We start from the raw sequence: 18,305 nt of genomic DNA, 5'->3' as shown, positions 1-18,305 counted from the left end.
GACATAGAGAACATAACAAATGTTTAAACTGAGAAATTTTACACTTTTATCCACTAAATGAGCATATTTCAAATTTAATGCCTGCTTCAGGTCTCAAAAAAGTTGGCACAGAGGCAACAAAGTGCTGAAGAAGCAAGAAATTTTGAAAAGATTCAGCTGGGAGAACATCTAGCAACTAATAAAGTTAATTGACATCAGGTCTGTAACATGATTAGCTATAAAAGGGATGTCTTAGAGAGGCACAGTCTATCAGAAGTAAAGATGGGCAGAGGTTCTCCAATCTGTGAAAGAGTGCGTAAAAAGATTGTGGAATACTTTAAAAACAACTTTCCTCAACGTCAAATTGCAAAGGCTTTGCAAATCTCATCATCTACAGTGCATAACATCATCAAAAGATTCAGAGAAACTGGAGAAATCTCTGTGTGTAAGGGACAAGGCCGAAGACCTTTGTTGGATGCCCGTGGACTTCGGGGCCCTCAGACGACACTGCATCACTCATCGGCATGATTCTGTCATTGACATTACTAAATGGGCCCAGGAATACTTCCAGAAACCACTGTCGGAAAACACAATCTGCCGTGCCATCTGCAGATGCCAGCTAAAGCTCTATCATGGTATGGGGGTGCACAAGTGCATACAGTATGGGCAGCTTGCATGTTTTGGAAGGCACTATGAATGCTGAAATGTATATAAAGGTTTTAGAGCAACATATGCTCCCCCCCAGACGACGTCTATTTCAGGGAAGGCCTTGTGTATTTCAGCAGGACAATGCAAAACCACATACTGCAGCTATTACAACAGCATGGCTTCGTAGTAGAAGAGTCCGGGTGCTGAATTGGCCTGCATGCGGTCCAGATCTTTCATTTGGCGCCCTCATTAACAACCACGATCTCTTCAGCAGCTGGAAACCTATATCAGGCAAGAATGGGACAAAATTCCAACACCAAAACTCCAGAAACTCATAACCTCGATGCCCAGATGTCTTCAAAGTCTTTTCTTTTTGAAAAGAAGAGGAGATGCTGCACCATGGTAAACGTGCCGCTGTCCCAACTATTTTGAGACCTGTAGCAGGCATCAAATTTGAAATGAGCTCATTTTGTGCATAAAATTGTAAAATTTCTCAGTTTAAACATTTGTTATGTTTATCAATGTTCTATTGTGAATAAAATATTTGCTCATGTGATTTGAAATTTTTTTAGTTTTCATTTTATTCAAATTTAAAAAACGTCCCAACATTTCTGGAATTTGGGTTGTAGAAAAAGAATAGAGCAAGCTAGTGTTAGAGGCCTTTTTTGATTTTGTCAATTGTATAATAAATAAAAAGAAAATAAATAGATAGAATACAAAAAGAGTTAGTGTTATTTTTTTAAGAAAACAAGCAGTTAGTAAATTAATAGAGTGCAAGTCTAAACGGGGCAATTTTTTTTTTTTTTTTTTTTAGAATTAGAATTAGAATAGAGAGCTAGAGTTAGAGGGTCAAATAAAGATGGAAGAGATGTGTTTTTAGCTGATTCTTGAAGATGGCTTAGGACTCAGCTGCTCGGATTGAGTTGGGCAGGTCATTCCACCAGGAGGGAACATTTAATTTAAAAGTCTGTGAAAGTGATTTTGTGCCTCTTTTGGATGGCACAATAAAGTGACGTTCACTTGCAGAATGCAGGCTTCTAGAGGGCACATAAGTCTGAGTAATGAATTTAGGTAAAGGGGTGCAAGAGATGACAAAATCAATCTATACAAAATGGAAAAAAAGCATATGTTTATAGGTGTTGGTTGCAATGCTGGGAAGTCCCCTGAATCAGTCCGCCTGGCCCCGGGTGGTCAGTCAGGACATTTGCAGACACCTTGAGCATCTTCTGAGTGAAGCAGTCACACTGAGAGGGCGAGCTCAGGGTCGAACGCTACTGCCCCTTCCACTGTGTGTGGAGAGAAAAGATGAGCACCAGCTGAGGTATGAACATGTACACTATGTGTCAATCACTCCCTCAATCGATCAATCATCATTTGATCAAACATTAACCAAGCTTGTGATATCATGTAACATTTGTGTGTGTGTGTGTGTGTGTGTAGCTCGGACACCTGTCTGATTGACAGGGCGTTATTGTACTCCATTGAGACTATGGTGATTCAGTGGTGTCGACTGATGGGCTCTGTGCTGCAGCGGGACTCATCTAAAAGTCTGCACCAGGGGAACCACCCAGGCCCCACAGTGGAGCTTATTTTCTGGACTAAACAGAAAGAAAACTTATTAGGAATCCAGAAGCAGGTGGAAATTAAATAGATTTCAGTGTGTGTTTTTTTTTTACATAAATATTTAAAATATACTGAAGTCAGGGTTTATCAGGTATCCAGGTTATATATATATATATATATATATATATATATATATATTTTAATGTTTAAATTGAATGAATTTAAACTAAATCCAACTCTGGTTTATTTGTGCAGCTGCAGAACCCAAAAGTTGATCAGGTGCTGGAAATTTTGCAGAGGATCAAGAGCAGTTATTATGCTTCATTTTACGACATTATTCAAAAAGTAAACCACGGTAATCACATCTGAAATGTGGACACACACTCTCGTTCTAACATGATTTTGATGTAAACTGCATTATATTTTTATGATTAATATTTTTATTTTAGTGTGGCCTAGTAGTTAAAATCTAGGCGGTTAAGTGAAAGATTGTAGGTTCAAATGTCACATGCAAGAAATGTACTGTCGACTCATTGATTTCTAGCGGTGATGGAGGCAGAGGACATAGACCTGCACTTGAGGACCTTACGGCGGCCCATAGCTGCATTCGAGGAGCGGAGCTTCACTGATCTAGAGCCTCTGATCCCAGCTCTCTTTCACACACTCGCTCTCATCTGGACACATTCTCACTTCTACTGCCACCCACCGCGTATTGTCACACTTCTCACAGAGTTCTGCAACCTACTCATTGACAAGGTGTGCTTGCTCATTTATTTAAATGATCTAAATTAAATTATCAAACACATTGTATAATGTGTGTATGTGTATGTGCATGTGGTTCTACAGGCCTCTGTGTATCTAATTCCTGAGGAACTCTTCAAAATGGAGTTAGAAGAGGGTATGGACAGGGTTCGGAAGGCCATCCAGGTGTTTTGGGCATTCAAGCACAGTTTCCAGCAGCACCGGGACAAACTGACACCCACTGGGCCCTACAACCGACCAGGACTTACGGTCAAACCCTGGGACTTTCCCTCTGAGCTTGTGTTTCACCACATTGATTGCATCATGGAGAGACTGTGTATGATCGAGGTGTGTGCACACAAATCCAACCCCGCTGAAAACAGCTGAGTGTATCATTTAGTATTTTCTTTCTTTAACTTGGCTTTAGAGGCCTATTCACAACAACTCCAAACGTTTGGCAAAAGGAACATGCGTGACAAGATTGTAAAATGAAACAAATTTCTATGTACTCCACACAGAGTCTGAAATGTTGTTTTGTGATGATCTGTTTTTAAGATATTTGGAGGATATTTGGACAAAATGGCTTCAATCATTTCCTTTTTCTTTTTTTTTTTTGAGTGCATAGTGGTGTGAAAATTAGTATTTTTCCCTTTAAAAACATTTTAAAAAAATGTTAACTAGTTAAGTTTATTAAGTACTTTGCTAATAATCTGCCCAATCTGTGTGTGCGTCCCTGTTTCAGGAGTTGTTTGCCTCAGCTCTGGACTTTCTAAAGCTAGAACGGATTGAGCTGGGCGGCTCTCGAGGGAAGATTCTCAGTGATATGGTGTACAGCATGAACGATGAGTTCCTGGACAGCTGGAGAACTCTCAGGGAGAGTAAATATGACCCACTCGACTACAACAACAAGGTTTTACCATATCTGCACAAATATACACTACCAAGATTTTATTTAACCAAGATTTTTTGTTTTTGAAAGTACCTTATGCTCACCAAAATACAGTCAAAACAATAATATTGTGAAATATTATTACCATGTCGAATAACTGTTTTCTATATAAATATAATGTACACATAAAAGTCCAGTTTTTTTTGTAAAAAAAAGGAAAGAAAATCATATATTTTACCATAGTGTATGTGCTCACATTCACATACATTTATATACTGTACAATCACATTCTCCCTGGTGTTTTCTAGGAGTTTGTGTGCGACTACAATCGATTCATGGAACAGAACAGAGACTTTGACCAGAGACTGGGGACAGTAATAAACTTGGCCTTCCAACACTCCCCGGGCCTAGAGTCTGCTTTTAAGGTATCATGCACACACATGCATGCACACACACACACACACACACACACGCTCAGTAATGAATGAACAGACATGCATATGGTCAGCAAAACACAAGGTTTATTATTGTCATTATTTAATTAAGTGTGTGCGCAAATCCTGTCTCGAAGCCTCTAACATTGAAAGCCTGTGTTTGTAGCTTCTACAGATGTTTGGTACTTTGTTGGAGAGGCCGAGGGTTCACCAGCTTTTTGCTCCAAACTACTCTCAGCTGCTGGTCATGTTCCAGGAAGAGGTCAATCTCTGTCAGTGCATCCTGGACACCCAGAGGGAGAAGGTTTGTGTGACTAATAATTACAGAATGAAGCAGTGGTTTTCAAATTAGGGTTTATGAAGGGGTCTGCGGGGGAAAAAAACTTTACAAATTGTTATTTTAAAACCCTGCTTCATGGAGCTTTGAAAACTTCATTAATCTTTTGTTTTGAGTCATGGGGTTTGGAGTGTGTTCTACTGGTTTGCAGCTTGGTGAATCCATTAATAATTTGACTGAATTCGACTGGTCAGTTTTATAATAAAAGTTCAGGTTTATCTAATAAGAGGTTAATGTATTTTAATACAAATGCATGTGTAATGTAAAAATGAGAATGATACTTAATTATTTCTAATTGGCATAGTTTGCCAATCCCTGCCTAAGAACACACAAAATAAGCACGTTCATAAAAGAATACATATTTAATGGCATTAAATTATTTATTTAATATATCAGACTTTCATGAAACATTTTCAGTGGGTTTGTGAAAGTAGTCATTATACATCTTTGGACCGTCTCCTAACTGCATTTACAGAGTTTTGACCAACAGGTGTCGCCAGTCTGCCGTATTTCGAGCACTTCGAAATAATGAGTCAGTTTGCTAAGCTCAATTGATTCAGGTTCAATTTCCTAAGGTTCAAATTGCTTGTTCAGTTAGTTCGGAGTTTCGAATTTTCGAAGCTTTTTCGTTTCTCTGATCACTAGCTTTTAGGGCTGTCAGAGCTTCGTATTAAGATATTATTGTTTCGCCAGTAGGTGGCGATAAACGACTGTCATGTCTTTATGAATTAGTCACTGAATTATTCATTCAAGTTATCTGATTCATTCAAGAGCAAAACACCTCTACATTATGATGCTCGAAGATGTAATGGTTGTGCCTTGACTTAAAAAAAAAAAGGTTTTCATTGGCAGAGCAAAAATACATAAAGTAACTAGTAATATTGCATCTTAAATGTAAGTTACTGAAAATTAACATCTTGTTTTCGTCAGAATATACCATTTAGCAAGGCGCTTTGGATAAAAGCATACTTACAGACTTTTGTGCTGTTGTTTGTTTGTGTTTTCGGTGCAGATGAGGAACGGCTATCCCATCCTTGGTAAAAACATGCCAGCCGTTGCTGGTAACCTGAAATGGTCCCAAGAACTCAGAGAACGGATCCTGTCAAACCGTAGTAAACTAAGCCAGCTTACACATATGTAAACAAGCTCACCTCAACAAAATTATAAGACTCACACAAATACACAAAATTTCGCTTCTTATGCCATTTTTGATAATGTATGCCATATTCTGTACGTGTTAGGCCGTTAGACAGTCCTCAGGCACAGCAGGTGTTGCAGGTGTGTGAGTGTGTATTGGAGGTTCTGGATCATATGGATGAGGAAGTCTATGCTAATTGGAGTGTTGGATTGGATGAGGTGTGCCACACACATCTGGATGAACCACTGCTGATATTGGACGAGGAGAGCAGCCTGTACAGCTTGAACTTTAACCCTGCTGTAAGACACATGCACAAACTCACATATTTATCTAACTATATGGAGATTTCCCTTTTACTTTTATTATTCTTAAATTTGGCTAAGTGAGCTAACTAGAGGCCAGAATGTCATAGAGATTTGTGGGTGACTAATTTAGACTTTTCGCCATTAAAATCAGGATTGAGTAAAATTAATCCGTTTTCTAAAATATTAAATGCATGTCATCCATGTATGTGTTCAAAACTCAAAAATGATCATCTTCAATCATTCACCATCATGTCGTTTTGTTCATTTTTGAAACACAAGTGTAGATTTTATTTTTTAATTAATTAATTTTTTTTGCAACCTGTTTTTGTCCATTCAAGTTCATTTCACCAAAATTTTGATGATTCAAAAACTTCATAAAGAAATCCTAAAAGTAACCCAAGTTTTCTGAAGAGGCATGATCCCTTTTTTATTTTTGAAAAGATATGATAGCTTTTTCTGTATTTATACAGATTTAATTTTCATTGTTAAAGATGAGCAAAAGTCTTGAGTAATTGATGACAAAATGTAAATTTTTGGTTGAACTGACCCTTTAAGCAGTCACCTAGCAACTATCAAGAACTTTGTTCAAACTATTTTCGTTGGTGGAGCAAAAATACACAAAATAAGTGCCAGTGTTGTCCCCGCAAAGTTACTCAGTATTTTTTTTTTTTCACTGTTGTATAAAAACAATGTCATACTCAGTCTTATTGTTATTCTTTATTAATTTTTAAAAAGTCCCATAACAAACCATTTTCATTTTAAGATGTCCCTAATCTTTTCTTTCTATCTGTCTTTCTTACTTTAGGTTGTTAGCTAGTCAGTCAGTCAGTTACTTAGTTAATATGTTTGTTTAAGATTTGCTAACTACTTTTGAGGTGAACATTTTGCCCCCCAAAGTACAGCTCAGAAACATACATGCTCTCAAACAATTCTGCTTTCTCCATGTTCACTGTTACATGATGTTGATGTTTTAGTTGACGTCTGTTTTGAGGGAAGTGAAGTATCTTGCAATTCTGAAGAACCACAACATTCCCAAGGCTGCTGTGAGTCTGTACTCTAAACGGGAAATGCTTCACATGGTGAGACTGCGTGTGGCCATCTGTGCCTTTATGTTTGAGTAACAAGTTATACCGTGCCAAGAAATTATCTTTGTTTATTCCCTCTTTTCAACCTTCTTTTGTTCCTCTCTCTCTCTCTGTATGTGCGTGGTTAGTACACCAGTACTCTGTTCCAGATCACTCAGTGGTATAATAAACTACACAGCACAATTCTGGCTGTTGAGCTGCGTTTGGTAGAATCTGAGCTGAAGCAAGTGAGGTGTACCTTAAGGCCAGCATTAAAGGAACTGCAGTGGAGTGATGAAAACCTTGCTGACTACATTAAGAGGTAACAGATTGTTGTTAACAAATCCAAAAAGTCAAAATTTGTAATCTTATTGGTCTACTATGTGAAGGTGCTTATGTTAACATGCAGCATACTCTTTGTGTGCTTGTAGCACATGTGATCTGGTACGTGGTGTGTCGGAGCGTGTGCAGAAGAGCAAGGCTAACTTGGAGAAACTGCAGGGGCTGATGGGAGGTTTCAGTCACTCTGCCTGCATTACGCGTAGGACTAATCGGCGTGGCAATCTGCTCAACCTCACCGATGTAGAGGAGAACTTCAAGCGACAATATGCTCTCATCGCTCGCACAGGAGAGAAGATACATGAGCTTGTGCAGGTGTTGGTTTCACTGCTTGATTTAACACATTGAGAGGGACAAACTTTAATTTTTGTCCAACACATTTAATTTTGATTCAACACACTGAGATGGACAAACTTTAATACTCTGAAGCAGGGAAGTGAATGGGTGCCATCAGAATGAGAGTCCAAACAATTGATAAAAACATCACAGTAATCCACAAGTAATCCCCATGACTCCAGTCCATAATTTAATGTCTTGTGAAGTGAAAATTGAATCTATCATTAAGGTGTTTTTTTATTTCAAACTGTTGCTTCTGGCTAAAATACGAGTCCTCTATCCATAATATGTGACCCTGGATGACAAAACCAGTCTTAAGTGTACATTTTTTTGAAATTGAGATTTATACATAATGAATAAATAAGCTTTCCGTTGATGTATGGTTTGTTAGGATCAGACAATATTTGGCTGAGATTCAACTATTTGAAAATCTGGAATCTGAGGGTGCAAAAAATCAAAATATTGAGAAAAACGCCTTTAAAGTTGTCCAAATGAAGTTCTTAGCAATGCATATTACTAATCAAAAATTATTTACAAAATATCTTCATGGAACATGATCTTTACTTAATATCCTAATGATTTTTGGCATAAAAGAAAAATGGATAATTTTGACCCATACAATGTATTTTTGGCTATTGCTACAAATATGCCCCAGCGACTTAAGACTGGTTTTGTGGTCCAGGGTCACATGTTGCTTTCTCCAGTGAAAAAGTCATCTCACCCGAATCAGAACTATGCACAGAATAAGCACGGTTTATACATGAAAACAAATGTCAGTGGATTTTGATGTGAAAGGACAAGAGAGGACAGACTTTTTTACTGGACGAAGCATTGTTATGGATTATAGGCCGATATTTTGTGTGGAAATGACAGTTTAAAGTTAAAATGCCTTAATGATGGATTTTTGGATAGACTGGAGTCATATGAATTACTTGTGTGTATATTTACATATGATATTAACAAAAGGGTAAAATCTCTATTAAAATCTTATTGGAACTGAACAACTGAAATTCACATTCATTCATATATTTATTCATTAATTTTTTGTTTTTCAATTTTAGGTTATCTATTCTAGTGGACTTTTTTTTTTTATGGCGGATTCTTACTTGATTTCTTTCTTTGCTCTTCAGGAGAATGCTGAGCTGCTTGGTGCTGATTTGGACTCAGAGGCTTGGCAGTGCTACACAGAACATGTGGACAGAAGCATTCTTACTGGGTTCTCCAGTGCTGTTCGATGTTCCCTGCAGTACTTAGTTGAGAACACAGACCCAGCGCTCCACATTTCTCCCCTCTTTGAAGTTCAGCTGACCCTGACCTCTGACATGATCTTTCACCCCTCACTCAGCTTCTCCAAGAAGGGAAACTTCTATGATATCATTGACCAGATGGTGTCAGATATTTTTAAAATGGCTTCTTTCATAAAAAGAGTGGCTAAGAACAAACAGTCTGAGACTTACAAGGTAGGATCATTTTAGTTTAATGTTTATTTAGAACATGTATAGCAATGTATTGTTGAAGTTCATCAGAGAATGATTGGTTTTGCCTGTCGTCTGATAAACCATCTGGTGATTTCTGTAAAGATGTAAACCTATTCCTTATGAAATGACTTATGTCTGACCATGTCTGTTATTTCTTAGTCGGATATAGATCAGATACCTGAGCTGGTGGAGCTGGCTCAGCTGGTGCGATACCGTGCACGTGTGGCCATTGCTAAGGTCAAAGAATTCCAACATTCCTTCGATTCCTATCGTTATCTCTGGACCGGAGACAGGGTGGAGTTCATGAGGCAGTTTCTGCTCTATGGACACGCCCTCTCTGCTGAGGAGGTGGAGCTTTATGCAGATTACGAGTTGCCCAAGAATCCGCCCAAACTGCACAACTTCAGAGAACAGGTATCTGCCAGTCAAAATATATATTTTGTTGGGATTTAAATACATGACAATTATAGAAACCTGTTGTCATCTCAGAATAAAAAATAGGTAATTGTGACTTTACGATTTAGTAAATATTTCTTATTAATGCAGCTTTATGAAAATTTGACTTTATATATTTTATCTCTCAATGACCTTTTTTAAAACCTGAGATGAAAATGGGAAAATACCTAATTTTCTTAGCATAACAAATTATACAAGTTTGCAAAGGCCACTAGATCTACTATAATTTCTCACTTTTCTTTTTCTCTCTCTCACTGATTTCTCATTAGATCAGTGAGTTTGAGGACCTTTACGAGAAGGTATGCATGTTAGAGGAGAAGAGAGTATTCTGTGGCTGGTTTCAGGTGGACATTAAACCTTTCAAAATATCTTTGATGAACATCATTAAGAAATGGAGCTGGATGTTTAAGGAACACTTACTGAACCATGTTATTGCCAGGTAATATTTATTCAGACATTTCCCTACAAATCAGAAAATTTGTTATTATCGATTTCCCCAAAAGAACCTCCCCAATAAATCATATTAGTGCAAAGCATTGAAAATCATGTATGTTTCAAGTACAAGGATTATATTAATGTAGTGTGACTGTGACTAATCACATCTTTCTCTGTCTCAGTGTTAAAGAGCTGGGATCATTTATTGAGAATACAGAGATCGGGTTGGCAAGGACTGTAACCGATGGGGATTATGGCAAACTGGTGGACATCATGGGTCACCTGATGGCCATCAGAGACCGTCAGCTGAGCACGGAGCAGCATTTCAAACCCCTCAAAGCCACCTCAAACCTGCTCAAAACCTACAACCAACAGCTACCTGAGCATGTTTACATATTGTTGGAGGTAACTTCACTTACATGCATCTGATTCTGCTACTTTTCTGTCCATGCTACCGCCTCACATACCCGTGTGGTTTCACAGTCCTTGCCAGAGAAATGGAAGAATCTCAAGAAGGTGGCATTTACAGTAAAACATGAGGTTGCTCCTCTCCAGGCCAATGAAGTTGCTGTCATCCGCAGGAAGTGTGTTCAGTTTGAGGTGAGGGGCTGAAATCAGTAAAAACTGTGAATAGAAAAGAACACAAAATCATCAGCGTGATAAAATCTTTAAGCTTACATCAATGAGTAATCCAGTTTTGAAGCTTTCATCTTCACATTATAATTGCCCAGGTGAAAAACAAGTACACTTCCATAATGTACTTAAAGTGCTCTATTTTTGCACACTAATTTTGTACTTAATATAGTAAAAATGATCCTTTAGTACTTCTTAAGGTCAATTTAAGATCATCTAAGTGTACTCAACTGTGCTATTTTGAGACACCATGAATATAAACTAAAATGCTCTTTTAACATACTATCTTTGTATTTAAAAAATGTATTTAGCTACCACTTGTAGTACACTTTTTAGGTTTTAGGACCCATTTTTGTCAAAGCAAGTGGAAAAAAAACCTATTGTTGAGATGTTGCTGAGCATCTGTGGTTTGTTTTCTAGATTAAACAGCATGAATTCAGGGAACAGTTCCGCACTGATTCCATATTCTTCATCAGCCTGCCGGAGCCGTACAAACTCATTGACAAGGTGCTCTCACCATTCTTTTATGTCTGATTGAGCATGTGTATGTTTTAAATAGGTTTTATTCTTACATTATTTGTTTAAATGTGCATGTATAAATGTCTTTTATCTGTTTGTGTGTAGACGAATCGTGCAGTGGCTCATTTGGAGAATGAGATGTCTAAGCTTCAACAAACAGCCAATCTGTTCGAAGTCAGTTTCCCTGACTACAAACAACTTCGACAGTGTCGGTCAGACATCATCCTGGTTAAAGCAGTCTGGGATATGGTTATGTTTGTTAAGGTAATCTTTACTACACAGAAGATCTACAGTACAAAGTACTCCTAATAACCAACTTACACACATACAGAAAAAGTAATTTAAAGTTAGTCTTGGTCTTTCTAAAATTTTGTCCCAATATTGGCATCGTCTTGGGAATGATGGGGATGTAGTCCAGCATCTCAGACTGGACTAAGACTCCATGGAAGGAGATCAATGTGGAACAGATGGATATGGAGCTCAGAAGGTTTGCTAAGGTGCCGTTTAAACACTAAAATGATGTCTTTCTTCATTGTTCACCATATGCACAAATGCACATGAGAATGGAATGCAGTCATTGGATGAGGTTTATGAGAAATATCAGTCAAAATAAATTAAATGGGGCCTCGTAAATGTATGTTTATCGTTGCTTTGTGACGAATTATCATAGAATTGGAGTGCCTGTATATTTGTGTGTATTTGTAGGAGATGAAGACTCTGGACAAAGATGTGCGTGCGTGGGACGTCTACAGCGGTCTGGAATCCATCGTTAAGAATTTGTTGACATCACTGAGAGCTGTTAACGAACTTCAAAACTCTGCTGTCAGAGAAAGACACTGGCAACAGCTCATGCGCACAACAGGGGTAAACACAAACCAGCACAGCATAACCATAACCAGACATTACCTGCTGTTTAGAAGGAATGAAAAAACAATAATAAATATATCAGCTCAGTGATAAAGAAAAAACATCAGGTGAGGATTCCCTCATTCTGTCCTTGTAGGTAAGTTTTGTGATGGATGAGAACACCACACTTGGTGATCTCTTAGAGCTGCAGCTCCACCGTGTGGAGGAGGAAGTGAAGAACATTGTGGACAAAGCAGTCAAAGAGATGGGAATTGAGAAGGTACAGGAAGATTGAAATAATTTCTGAGAAACTCTTAGAAGAGGCATTTTTAGGTCATAATAAAATGTTGTGTGCGCAGATTCTGGGTGAGATCAAGCAGACATGGTCCATGATGTCTCTGTCATATGAAACACACACAAGTACTGGAACACCTCTGCTCAAAGCTGATGAAAACCTCATTGAAACCCTGGAGGACAACCAGGTAACTTCCTGGTTTAGCAGAAATCAGTTCATATAAGTGGCTCAGTTCAGTTGAAAGTGACGTGACATGTGGCCAAGTATGGTAACCCATACTCAGAATTAGTGCTCTGCAGTGAACACACACACCAGGGGGCAGCGGGCAGCCCAGGGAGTAGTTGGGGGTTGCCTTGCTCAAAGGCACTTCAGTCGTGGTATTGAGGGTGGAGAGAGTGCTGTACTCTCTCCAGCACCTACAATCCCTTCTGGTACCGAGACTCAAACCCGCAACCTTTGGGTTACGAGTCAGACTCTCTAACCATTAGGCCACGACTTCCCCACAACTTCCCCAGGGAGATAAAAGTTGTGTGTGTTTCTCAGGTTCAGTTGCAGAATATTCTCATGAGTAAGTATGTGGAGTATTTCATGGTGGAGGTGAGCGGCTGGCAGCGGAAGCTGGTGGTGGCTGATCTGGTCATTGGCACCTGGTTGGTGGTTCAGCGCACCTGGGCTCACCTCCAGAGCATTTTCACCAACTCTGAGGACATCCGGAACCAGCTGGCCCACGATGCAGAGCGGTTTCAGGGCATTCATCAGGACTTCCAGGTATTGTGATAGAGAACATGCAGGGAGCCAGGGAGATAAATGTTTTAACACAGAATGTTGTTTCAGAGTTTAATGACCACTGTTGGGGAGACTGATAATGTGATAAAAGTCACTAACCAGCCAGGCTTCTTGGAGCAACTTGAGACTCTTCAGCAAAGGTAATGTGAATGTTAAACTCTCATTTAAGATGAACTTTGCTATTGCAAATCAGTGTAAATGCCCTTTAATACTCCACCATATAGGATTATTGTAAAACTATAAAATATAAATAATTATATTTGCGTGTGTCTGTGTATTGCAGATTGTCAGTGTGCGAGAAGGCTCTGGCTGAGTATTTGGAGACAAAGCGTTTGACATTTCCACGCTTTTACTTCGTCTCGGCTAGTGACTTGCTGGAAATAGTTTCTAAGGGAACTCAGCCTAGAGAGGTTGCAGTTATAATAATAATGCATTGAATTGCTACAAAATAAAAGTTTATCATTAAAATAATGTGAGTGTAAATGTATGAATAATGCACAGGTGACTCGACACTTGCTGAAGCTCTTTGACAATCTGGCTGACCTCAGCTTTAAAAAAGAGGAAGATAACGGAGGATTGGATCCCAAAACACCTGTTGCCTTAGGAATGTACAGTAGAGAGCGAGAGTATGTGCCCTTCTCACAGCCCTGTGTGTGTGAGGGACAGGTGAGACGCAATGACACACACAACATTTCATCTTTGGATTCTGTGTTTGAGAATCATTCTGTCTGTCTGTCTGTCTGTCTGTCTATCGTGTAACAGGCCGAGTGTTGGCTGAGTGCTCTGGAGAAGGCCATGCGTTCCACTGTTCGCCAGGAAATCTCTGAAGCTGTGGCAGCGTATGAAGACAAGCCACGAGACCAGTGGCTCTTTGACTACCCGGCGCAGGTGTGTTTGGTTCCATTTTAGTTAAGTGTTTCACTGACTTGATTGCTTAGAGGTAAACTTAAACGGTTTTGAACTCACCCTTTTCATTGGAAGCTTCACTTAAACCGAATCTTTACACAGCTTTACACTTACTAATCTAATGTAAAATAAATATGGGGTTGTCCAACATGAGGGAAACACAAAAATAATTATAGTAGCTCAAGTGTGCATGAGCAATCAAATAAAAGATTTGTAAGGTTGAGGATTTATTCGCAATCAGTTTGTTTTTAAAAATGCCAGAATGGCATGATTTCCACAGATATGGATGGAACACTGTACTAAAATACTGTGTGTACAACATGAAGCATATTTTTGCGTCAGTGTAGTGTAGTTCCAAAGCGAACATACAGTCCAGCCATTGTGGTTGGATTCCCAAATGATTGACTTTTACTGAGTGGATCAAAAACACTTATGGATGAATCATAGCGGTTTATAAATGTATCTGACTCACTCACTTAGGCACAAGTTAATACTTTCGTCGTACTGAATAATGACGAAAAGGGAAAAGTTAAATGCACCTTTTTTGGAATTCTGTTACATTTATAGGATATCTATTCTGTTTTGTATTCTGGTGAGGAGAGTTAATGCATTAATTATTGCATTTCTTACTTTCTGAAGTACTAGAACCATTAATTGAACTTTTTTAAATAATTCATTAAAATGAATCACAACCAGAATTAAAATTCTATAATATTCCTACCACTAACATTGTTAACTTTATTCTTGTCATATGAAAACAATCATATAAAGAAAATTGATTTTAGATAACCAATTAAAGGTTGGATAAACAAAAAACAACCACGTTATATCAGGGCAGTTTAAGATTAATTTCACACATTTGTCCATTTGTATATGTTTGGTTCTCAGGTAGCACTGACTGGCAGTCAAATTTGGTGGGCGACAGATGTGGGCATTGCCTTTGAGAGGGTGGAGGAGGGTTTTGAGACTGCCTTGAAAGACTACAACCGAAAACAGGTCAATAAAAAATATAAAAACACTAAATCGTATCTTTTACTATATGTTAATATATGAGAAAATGACTGTTGTTTGTGACTGACTTTAGATCAGTCAGCTGAATTCTCTGATAAACATGCTACTGGGTGACCTCACCCCTGGAGACCGACAGAAGATCATGACCATCTGCACTATTGATGTCCACGCTCGTGATGTAGTCGCTAAACTCATATCTCAGAAGGTAATAATACCAGTAACTCTGTATTCTGTGGCCTTAAATAAGGGTTTGGAAAGAAGAAATATGATAACATCATAATGACCTGTGTCCTAGGTCACCAGCGGACAAGCGTTTGCGTGGCTTTCGCAGTTACGGCACCGATGGGATGAGAAACAGAAGCACTGTCACATCAACATCTGTGATGCACAGTTTCAGTTCTCATACGAGTATCTAGGGAATACCAACAGACTGGTCATAACACCACTCACTGACCGGTCAGTGTCACACATAGTTACTGATCCGATTTGTGCTGGCTACTGACATTAATTGACTATGCTGATTATTGTACCCGGCAGATGTTACATCACTCTGACTCAGTCTTTGCACCTCACCATGAGTGGCGCCACCTCTGGTCCGGCTGGAACTGGCAAGACAGAAACCACCAAAGACCTAGGCCGATCGCTCGGCATTATGGTTTATGTGTTCAACTGCTCAGAGCAAATGGACTACAAGGTTTGCAGAACACAATACATCGGTCTGAGGAACACTATTCGCACACCTCTCTTTTTACTTAATGCAATGTTTCTTTCTCTTTCTTCCTCCCTATTTTAGTCCATAGGTAATATCTATAAAGGGTTGGCCCAGACAGGAGTGTGGGGTTGTTTTGATGAGTTTAACAGGATTTCAGTGGAGGTTCTGTCTGTGGTCGCTGTGCAGGTGAAAACCATTCAAGATGCAGTCCGCAATAAGAAACAAAGGTCAGGTCCATCTCACACCATCTCACAATTTCCTGTTTCCTAATGTTCAGTTGTGTCTTGTTCCATCATGTATTTACTCCATTCCACTCAATTCCATTCTTTATGCTTTCTGTATCCCTTCTATTCCGTCTCACCCTGTTCTGTCAAATCTTACTGCCTCACACATCTCACACTTTTCCATCCTATTCCACTCTCATACCCTTCCATTCCGTTTATCAGGTTTCACTTCCTGGGGGAGGAGATTGAGTTGAGGCCAACAGTTGGGATCTTCATCACTCTGAACCCTGGATATGCAGGGAGAACTGAACTACCAGAGAACCTTAAAGCACTTTTCAGGTTCAGGCTCTGGTTTTGCTTTGAACTGAAAGACAATAATATTGGAATTTCAGATAATTATGCGTGAAAAATAGATCTTTGTGAACATGAGCTCTGTCTCCGTGTGTCAGGCCATGTGCAATGGTGATTCCTGATTATGAGTTGATCTGTGAGATCATGTTGGTGGCTGAAGGTTTTTTAGAGGCACGTCTGCTCGCACGCAAGTTCATCAGCCTCTATACACTCTGTAAAGAGCTGCTTTCCAAACAGGTACCCACACTCACACACATTCAATCATAAACATAAATAATGCTCTTGTGTATTGGGTGATCTTTCAAACAAGATAATTGTTTCTTGTAGGATCATTATGACTGGGGCTTGAGGGCCATAAAGTCAGTCTTGGTCGTTGCTGGGTCACTGAAGAGGGAGGACAGGAGCCGTCCTGAAGAGCAGGTGCTCATGGGAATTGTACTTTAAATGTGATGTATTTCCTTTGTCGCTTTATATTTCAAATGTATTCAGTTTATTCAGTAATGTAGTGTGGTGTATGTTTGTTTTTCAGGTGTTAATGCGTGCTCTACGAGACTTTAATCTGCCGAAGGTTGTAACAAGTGACGTGCCGATATTCTTGGGCCTGATAAGCGATCTCTTTCCTCTTCTGGACATCCCACGCAAAAGAGACCAAGAACTTGAACAGAATGTACGCCGGTCGGTCGCTGAACTTCACCTGCAGCCAGAGGAGAACTTCATACTCAAGGTGTGTGTTGTATGTGAGAAATGTTCAAATGTTTTGACATTTCATGTTTTCGGATATAGATCCCCATTACTTGCACAACTTCTCCTCCTCTGTTTCTTAAATCTTCTTCCTCTCTCAGGTGACCCAGCTGGAGGAGCTGTTGGCAGTGAGACACTCTGTTTTTGTAGTGGGCGGACCTGGAACAGGAAAAAGTCAGGTCAGTCCACTGAAGAAATAAAGAGAAAGGTTTTTAAAGGTTTCGATGACCTCTTTGAGTTTATAACTTATTCTAGGTATTTGCTGCTTGTTGTTTTTCTTACGCAATGCGTGATATTCAGACTGTGTTAGCCAGCTCAAATGTGTTGAGTGGATCATGTTGCTGTTTCAGTAAACTAATTATTTATGATTTATTTGGTTGTTTGTGGGTCAGATTCTAAAGACGCTGCATAAGACCTACTCTAACATGAAACTGAAGCCCATCTGGACTGACATCAACCCTAAAGCTGTCACCACTGATGAGCTGTTTGGCTTCCTGCACCCAGCTACACGGGAGTGGAAAGACGGTATGTGTGTGTGGGGGGGTGTGTTTATGGGAGTGTGGTTTGGTTTGAGGTTCATCTCTGTAGACAGCTGTCAGCTGTGGTGCGTTTGTGTTTTTGTGTCTACTTTTGAGTGTGTGTGTGTTTGTCTGTTGCTATGAGAAATCATATGTCTCATCAAGATCTAAAATAAACTACATGGTTGGGACCTTTGATTCATAAAGGCACAAAATATGATTTTAATTCGAATCTAAGCATTTTATATAAATGCTAAGTTTGGTGATAGGGTGATTGAACTACCATTGAAAGGTTTGGGGTCATTAAGACTTGTTTATTTTGAAAGAAATTAATACTTTTATTCAGCAACATGTCATTAAATTGTTCAAAAGTGAAAAAAACATTTATTATTTCAATTACATGCTGTTCTTTTGAACTTTCTATTCATCAAAGAGTCATGAAAAAATGTGTAAAGGTTTTCATAAAAATATTAAGCAGAACAACTGATAAGAATTTTTTTATGAGCAGCAAATCAGCAAATTAGAATTATTTCTTAAGAATAATGTGACACTGAAGTAATGATGCTGAAAATTCAACTTTGGTATCACAGGAATAAATTGCATTTTAAAACATATTAAAAT

General features: G+C 38.9%; 1 protein-coding gene across 1 annotated transcript in view; it reads left to right on the top strand.

The window, feature by feature from the left end:
* Positions 1 to 3,167: 3,167 nt before the first annotated feature.
* The window catches only part of dnah9l (dynein, axonemal, heavy polypeptide 9 like), a 38,626-nt gene continuing 23,488 nt past the window's right edge, over positions 3,168 to 18,305 (top strand). Inside the window, exons 1-36 of the mRNA XM_058778834.1 lie at positions 3,168 to 3,279; positions 3,674 to 3,841; positions 4,129 to 4,245; positions 4,421 to 4,558; positions 5,604 to 5,728; positions 5,833 to 6,028; positions 7,009 to 7,113; positions 7,248 to 7,420; positions 7,530 to 7,752; positions 8,904 to 9,233; positions 9,411 to 9,665; positions 9,977 to 10,146; positions 10,325 to 10,547; positions 10,626 to 10,742; positions 11,196 to 11,282; positions 11,400 to 11,558; positions 11,708 to 11,791; positions 12,000 to 12,158; positions 12,298 to 12,420; positions 12,500 to 12,622; positions 12,979 to 13,203; positions 13,270 to 13,361; positions 13,505 to 13,631; positions 13,723 to 13,887; positions 13,984 to 14,109; positions 15,016 to 15,123; positions 15,212 to 15,343; positions 15,434 to 15,594; positions 15,676 to 15,832; positions 15,932 to 16,077; positions 16,297 to 16,413; positions 16,524 to 16,662; positions 16,753 to 16,845; positions 16,955 to 17,149; positions 17,268 to 17,345; positions 17,559 to 17,691. Of these exons, the coding sequence (XP_058634817.1) occupies positions 3,256 to 3,279; positions 3,674 to 3,841; positions 4,129 to 4,245; positions 4,421 to 4,558; positions 5,604 to 5,728; positions 5,833 to 6,028; positions 7,009 to 7,113; positions 7,248 to 7,420; positions 7,530 to 7,752; positions 8,904 to 9,233; positions 9,411 to 9,665; positions 9,977 to 10,146; positions 10,325 to 10,547; positions 10,626 to 10,742; positions 11,196 to 11,282; positions 11,400 to 11,558; positions 11,708 to 11,791; positions 12,000 to 12,158; positions 12,298 to 12,420; positions 12,500 to 12,622; positions 12,979 to 13,203; positions 13,270 to 13,361; positions 13,505 to 13,631; positions 13,723 to 13,887; positions 13,984 to 14,109; positions 15,016 to 15,123; positions 15,212 to 15,343; positions 15,434 to 15,594; positions 15,676 to 15,832; positions 15,932 to 16,077; positions 16,297 to 16,413; positions 16,524 to 16,662; positions 16,753 to 16,845; positions 16,955 to 17,149; positions 17,268 to 17,345; positions 17,559 to 17,691 (5,293 nt within the window). The 5' untranslated portion in view covers positions 3,168 to 3,255. The remainder of the gene's footprint in view (positions 3,280 to 3,673; positions 3,842 to 4,128; positions 4,246 to 4,420; positions 4,559 to 5,603; positions 5,729 to 5,832; positions 6,029 to 7,008; positions 7,114 to 7,247; positions 7,421 to 7,529; positions 7,753 to 8,903; positions 9,234 to 9,410; positions 9,666 to 9,976; positions 10,147 to 10,324; positions 10,548 to 10,625; positions 10,743 to 11,195; positions 11,283 to 11,399; positions 11,559 to 11,707; positions 11,792 to 11,999; positions 12,159 to 12,297; positions 12,421 to 12,499; positions 12,623 to 12,978; positions 13,204 to 13,269; positions 13,362 to 13,504; positions 13,632 to 13,722; positions 13,888 to 13,983; positions 14,110 to 15,015; positions 15,124 to 15,211; positions 15,344 to 15,433; positions 15,595 to 15,675; positions 15,833 to 15,931; positions 16,078 to 16,296; positions 16,414 to 16,523; positions 16,663 to 16,752; positions 16,846 to 16,954; positions 17,150 to 17,267; positions 17,346 to 17,558; positions 17,692 to 18,305) is intronic.

The sequence above is a fragment of the Onychostoma macrolepis genome, chromosome 06, assembly GCF_012432095.1.
Source record: "Onychostoma macrolepis isolate SWU-2019 chromosome 06, ASM1243209v1, whole genome shotgun sequence".
In the NCBI taxonomy this organism is placed as follows: domain Eukaryota; kingdom Metazoa; phylum Chordata; class Actinopteri; order Cypriniformes; family Cyprinidae; genus Onychostoma; species Onychostoma macrolepis.
This window is presented reverse-complemented; position numbering and strand designations above follow the sequence as displayed.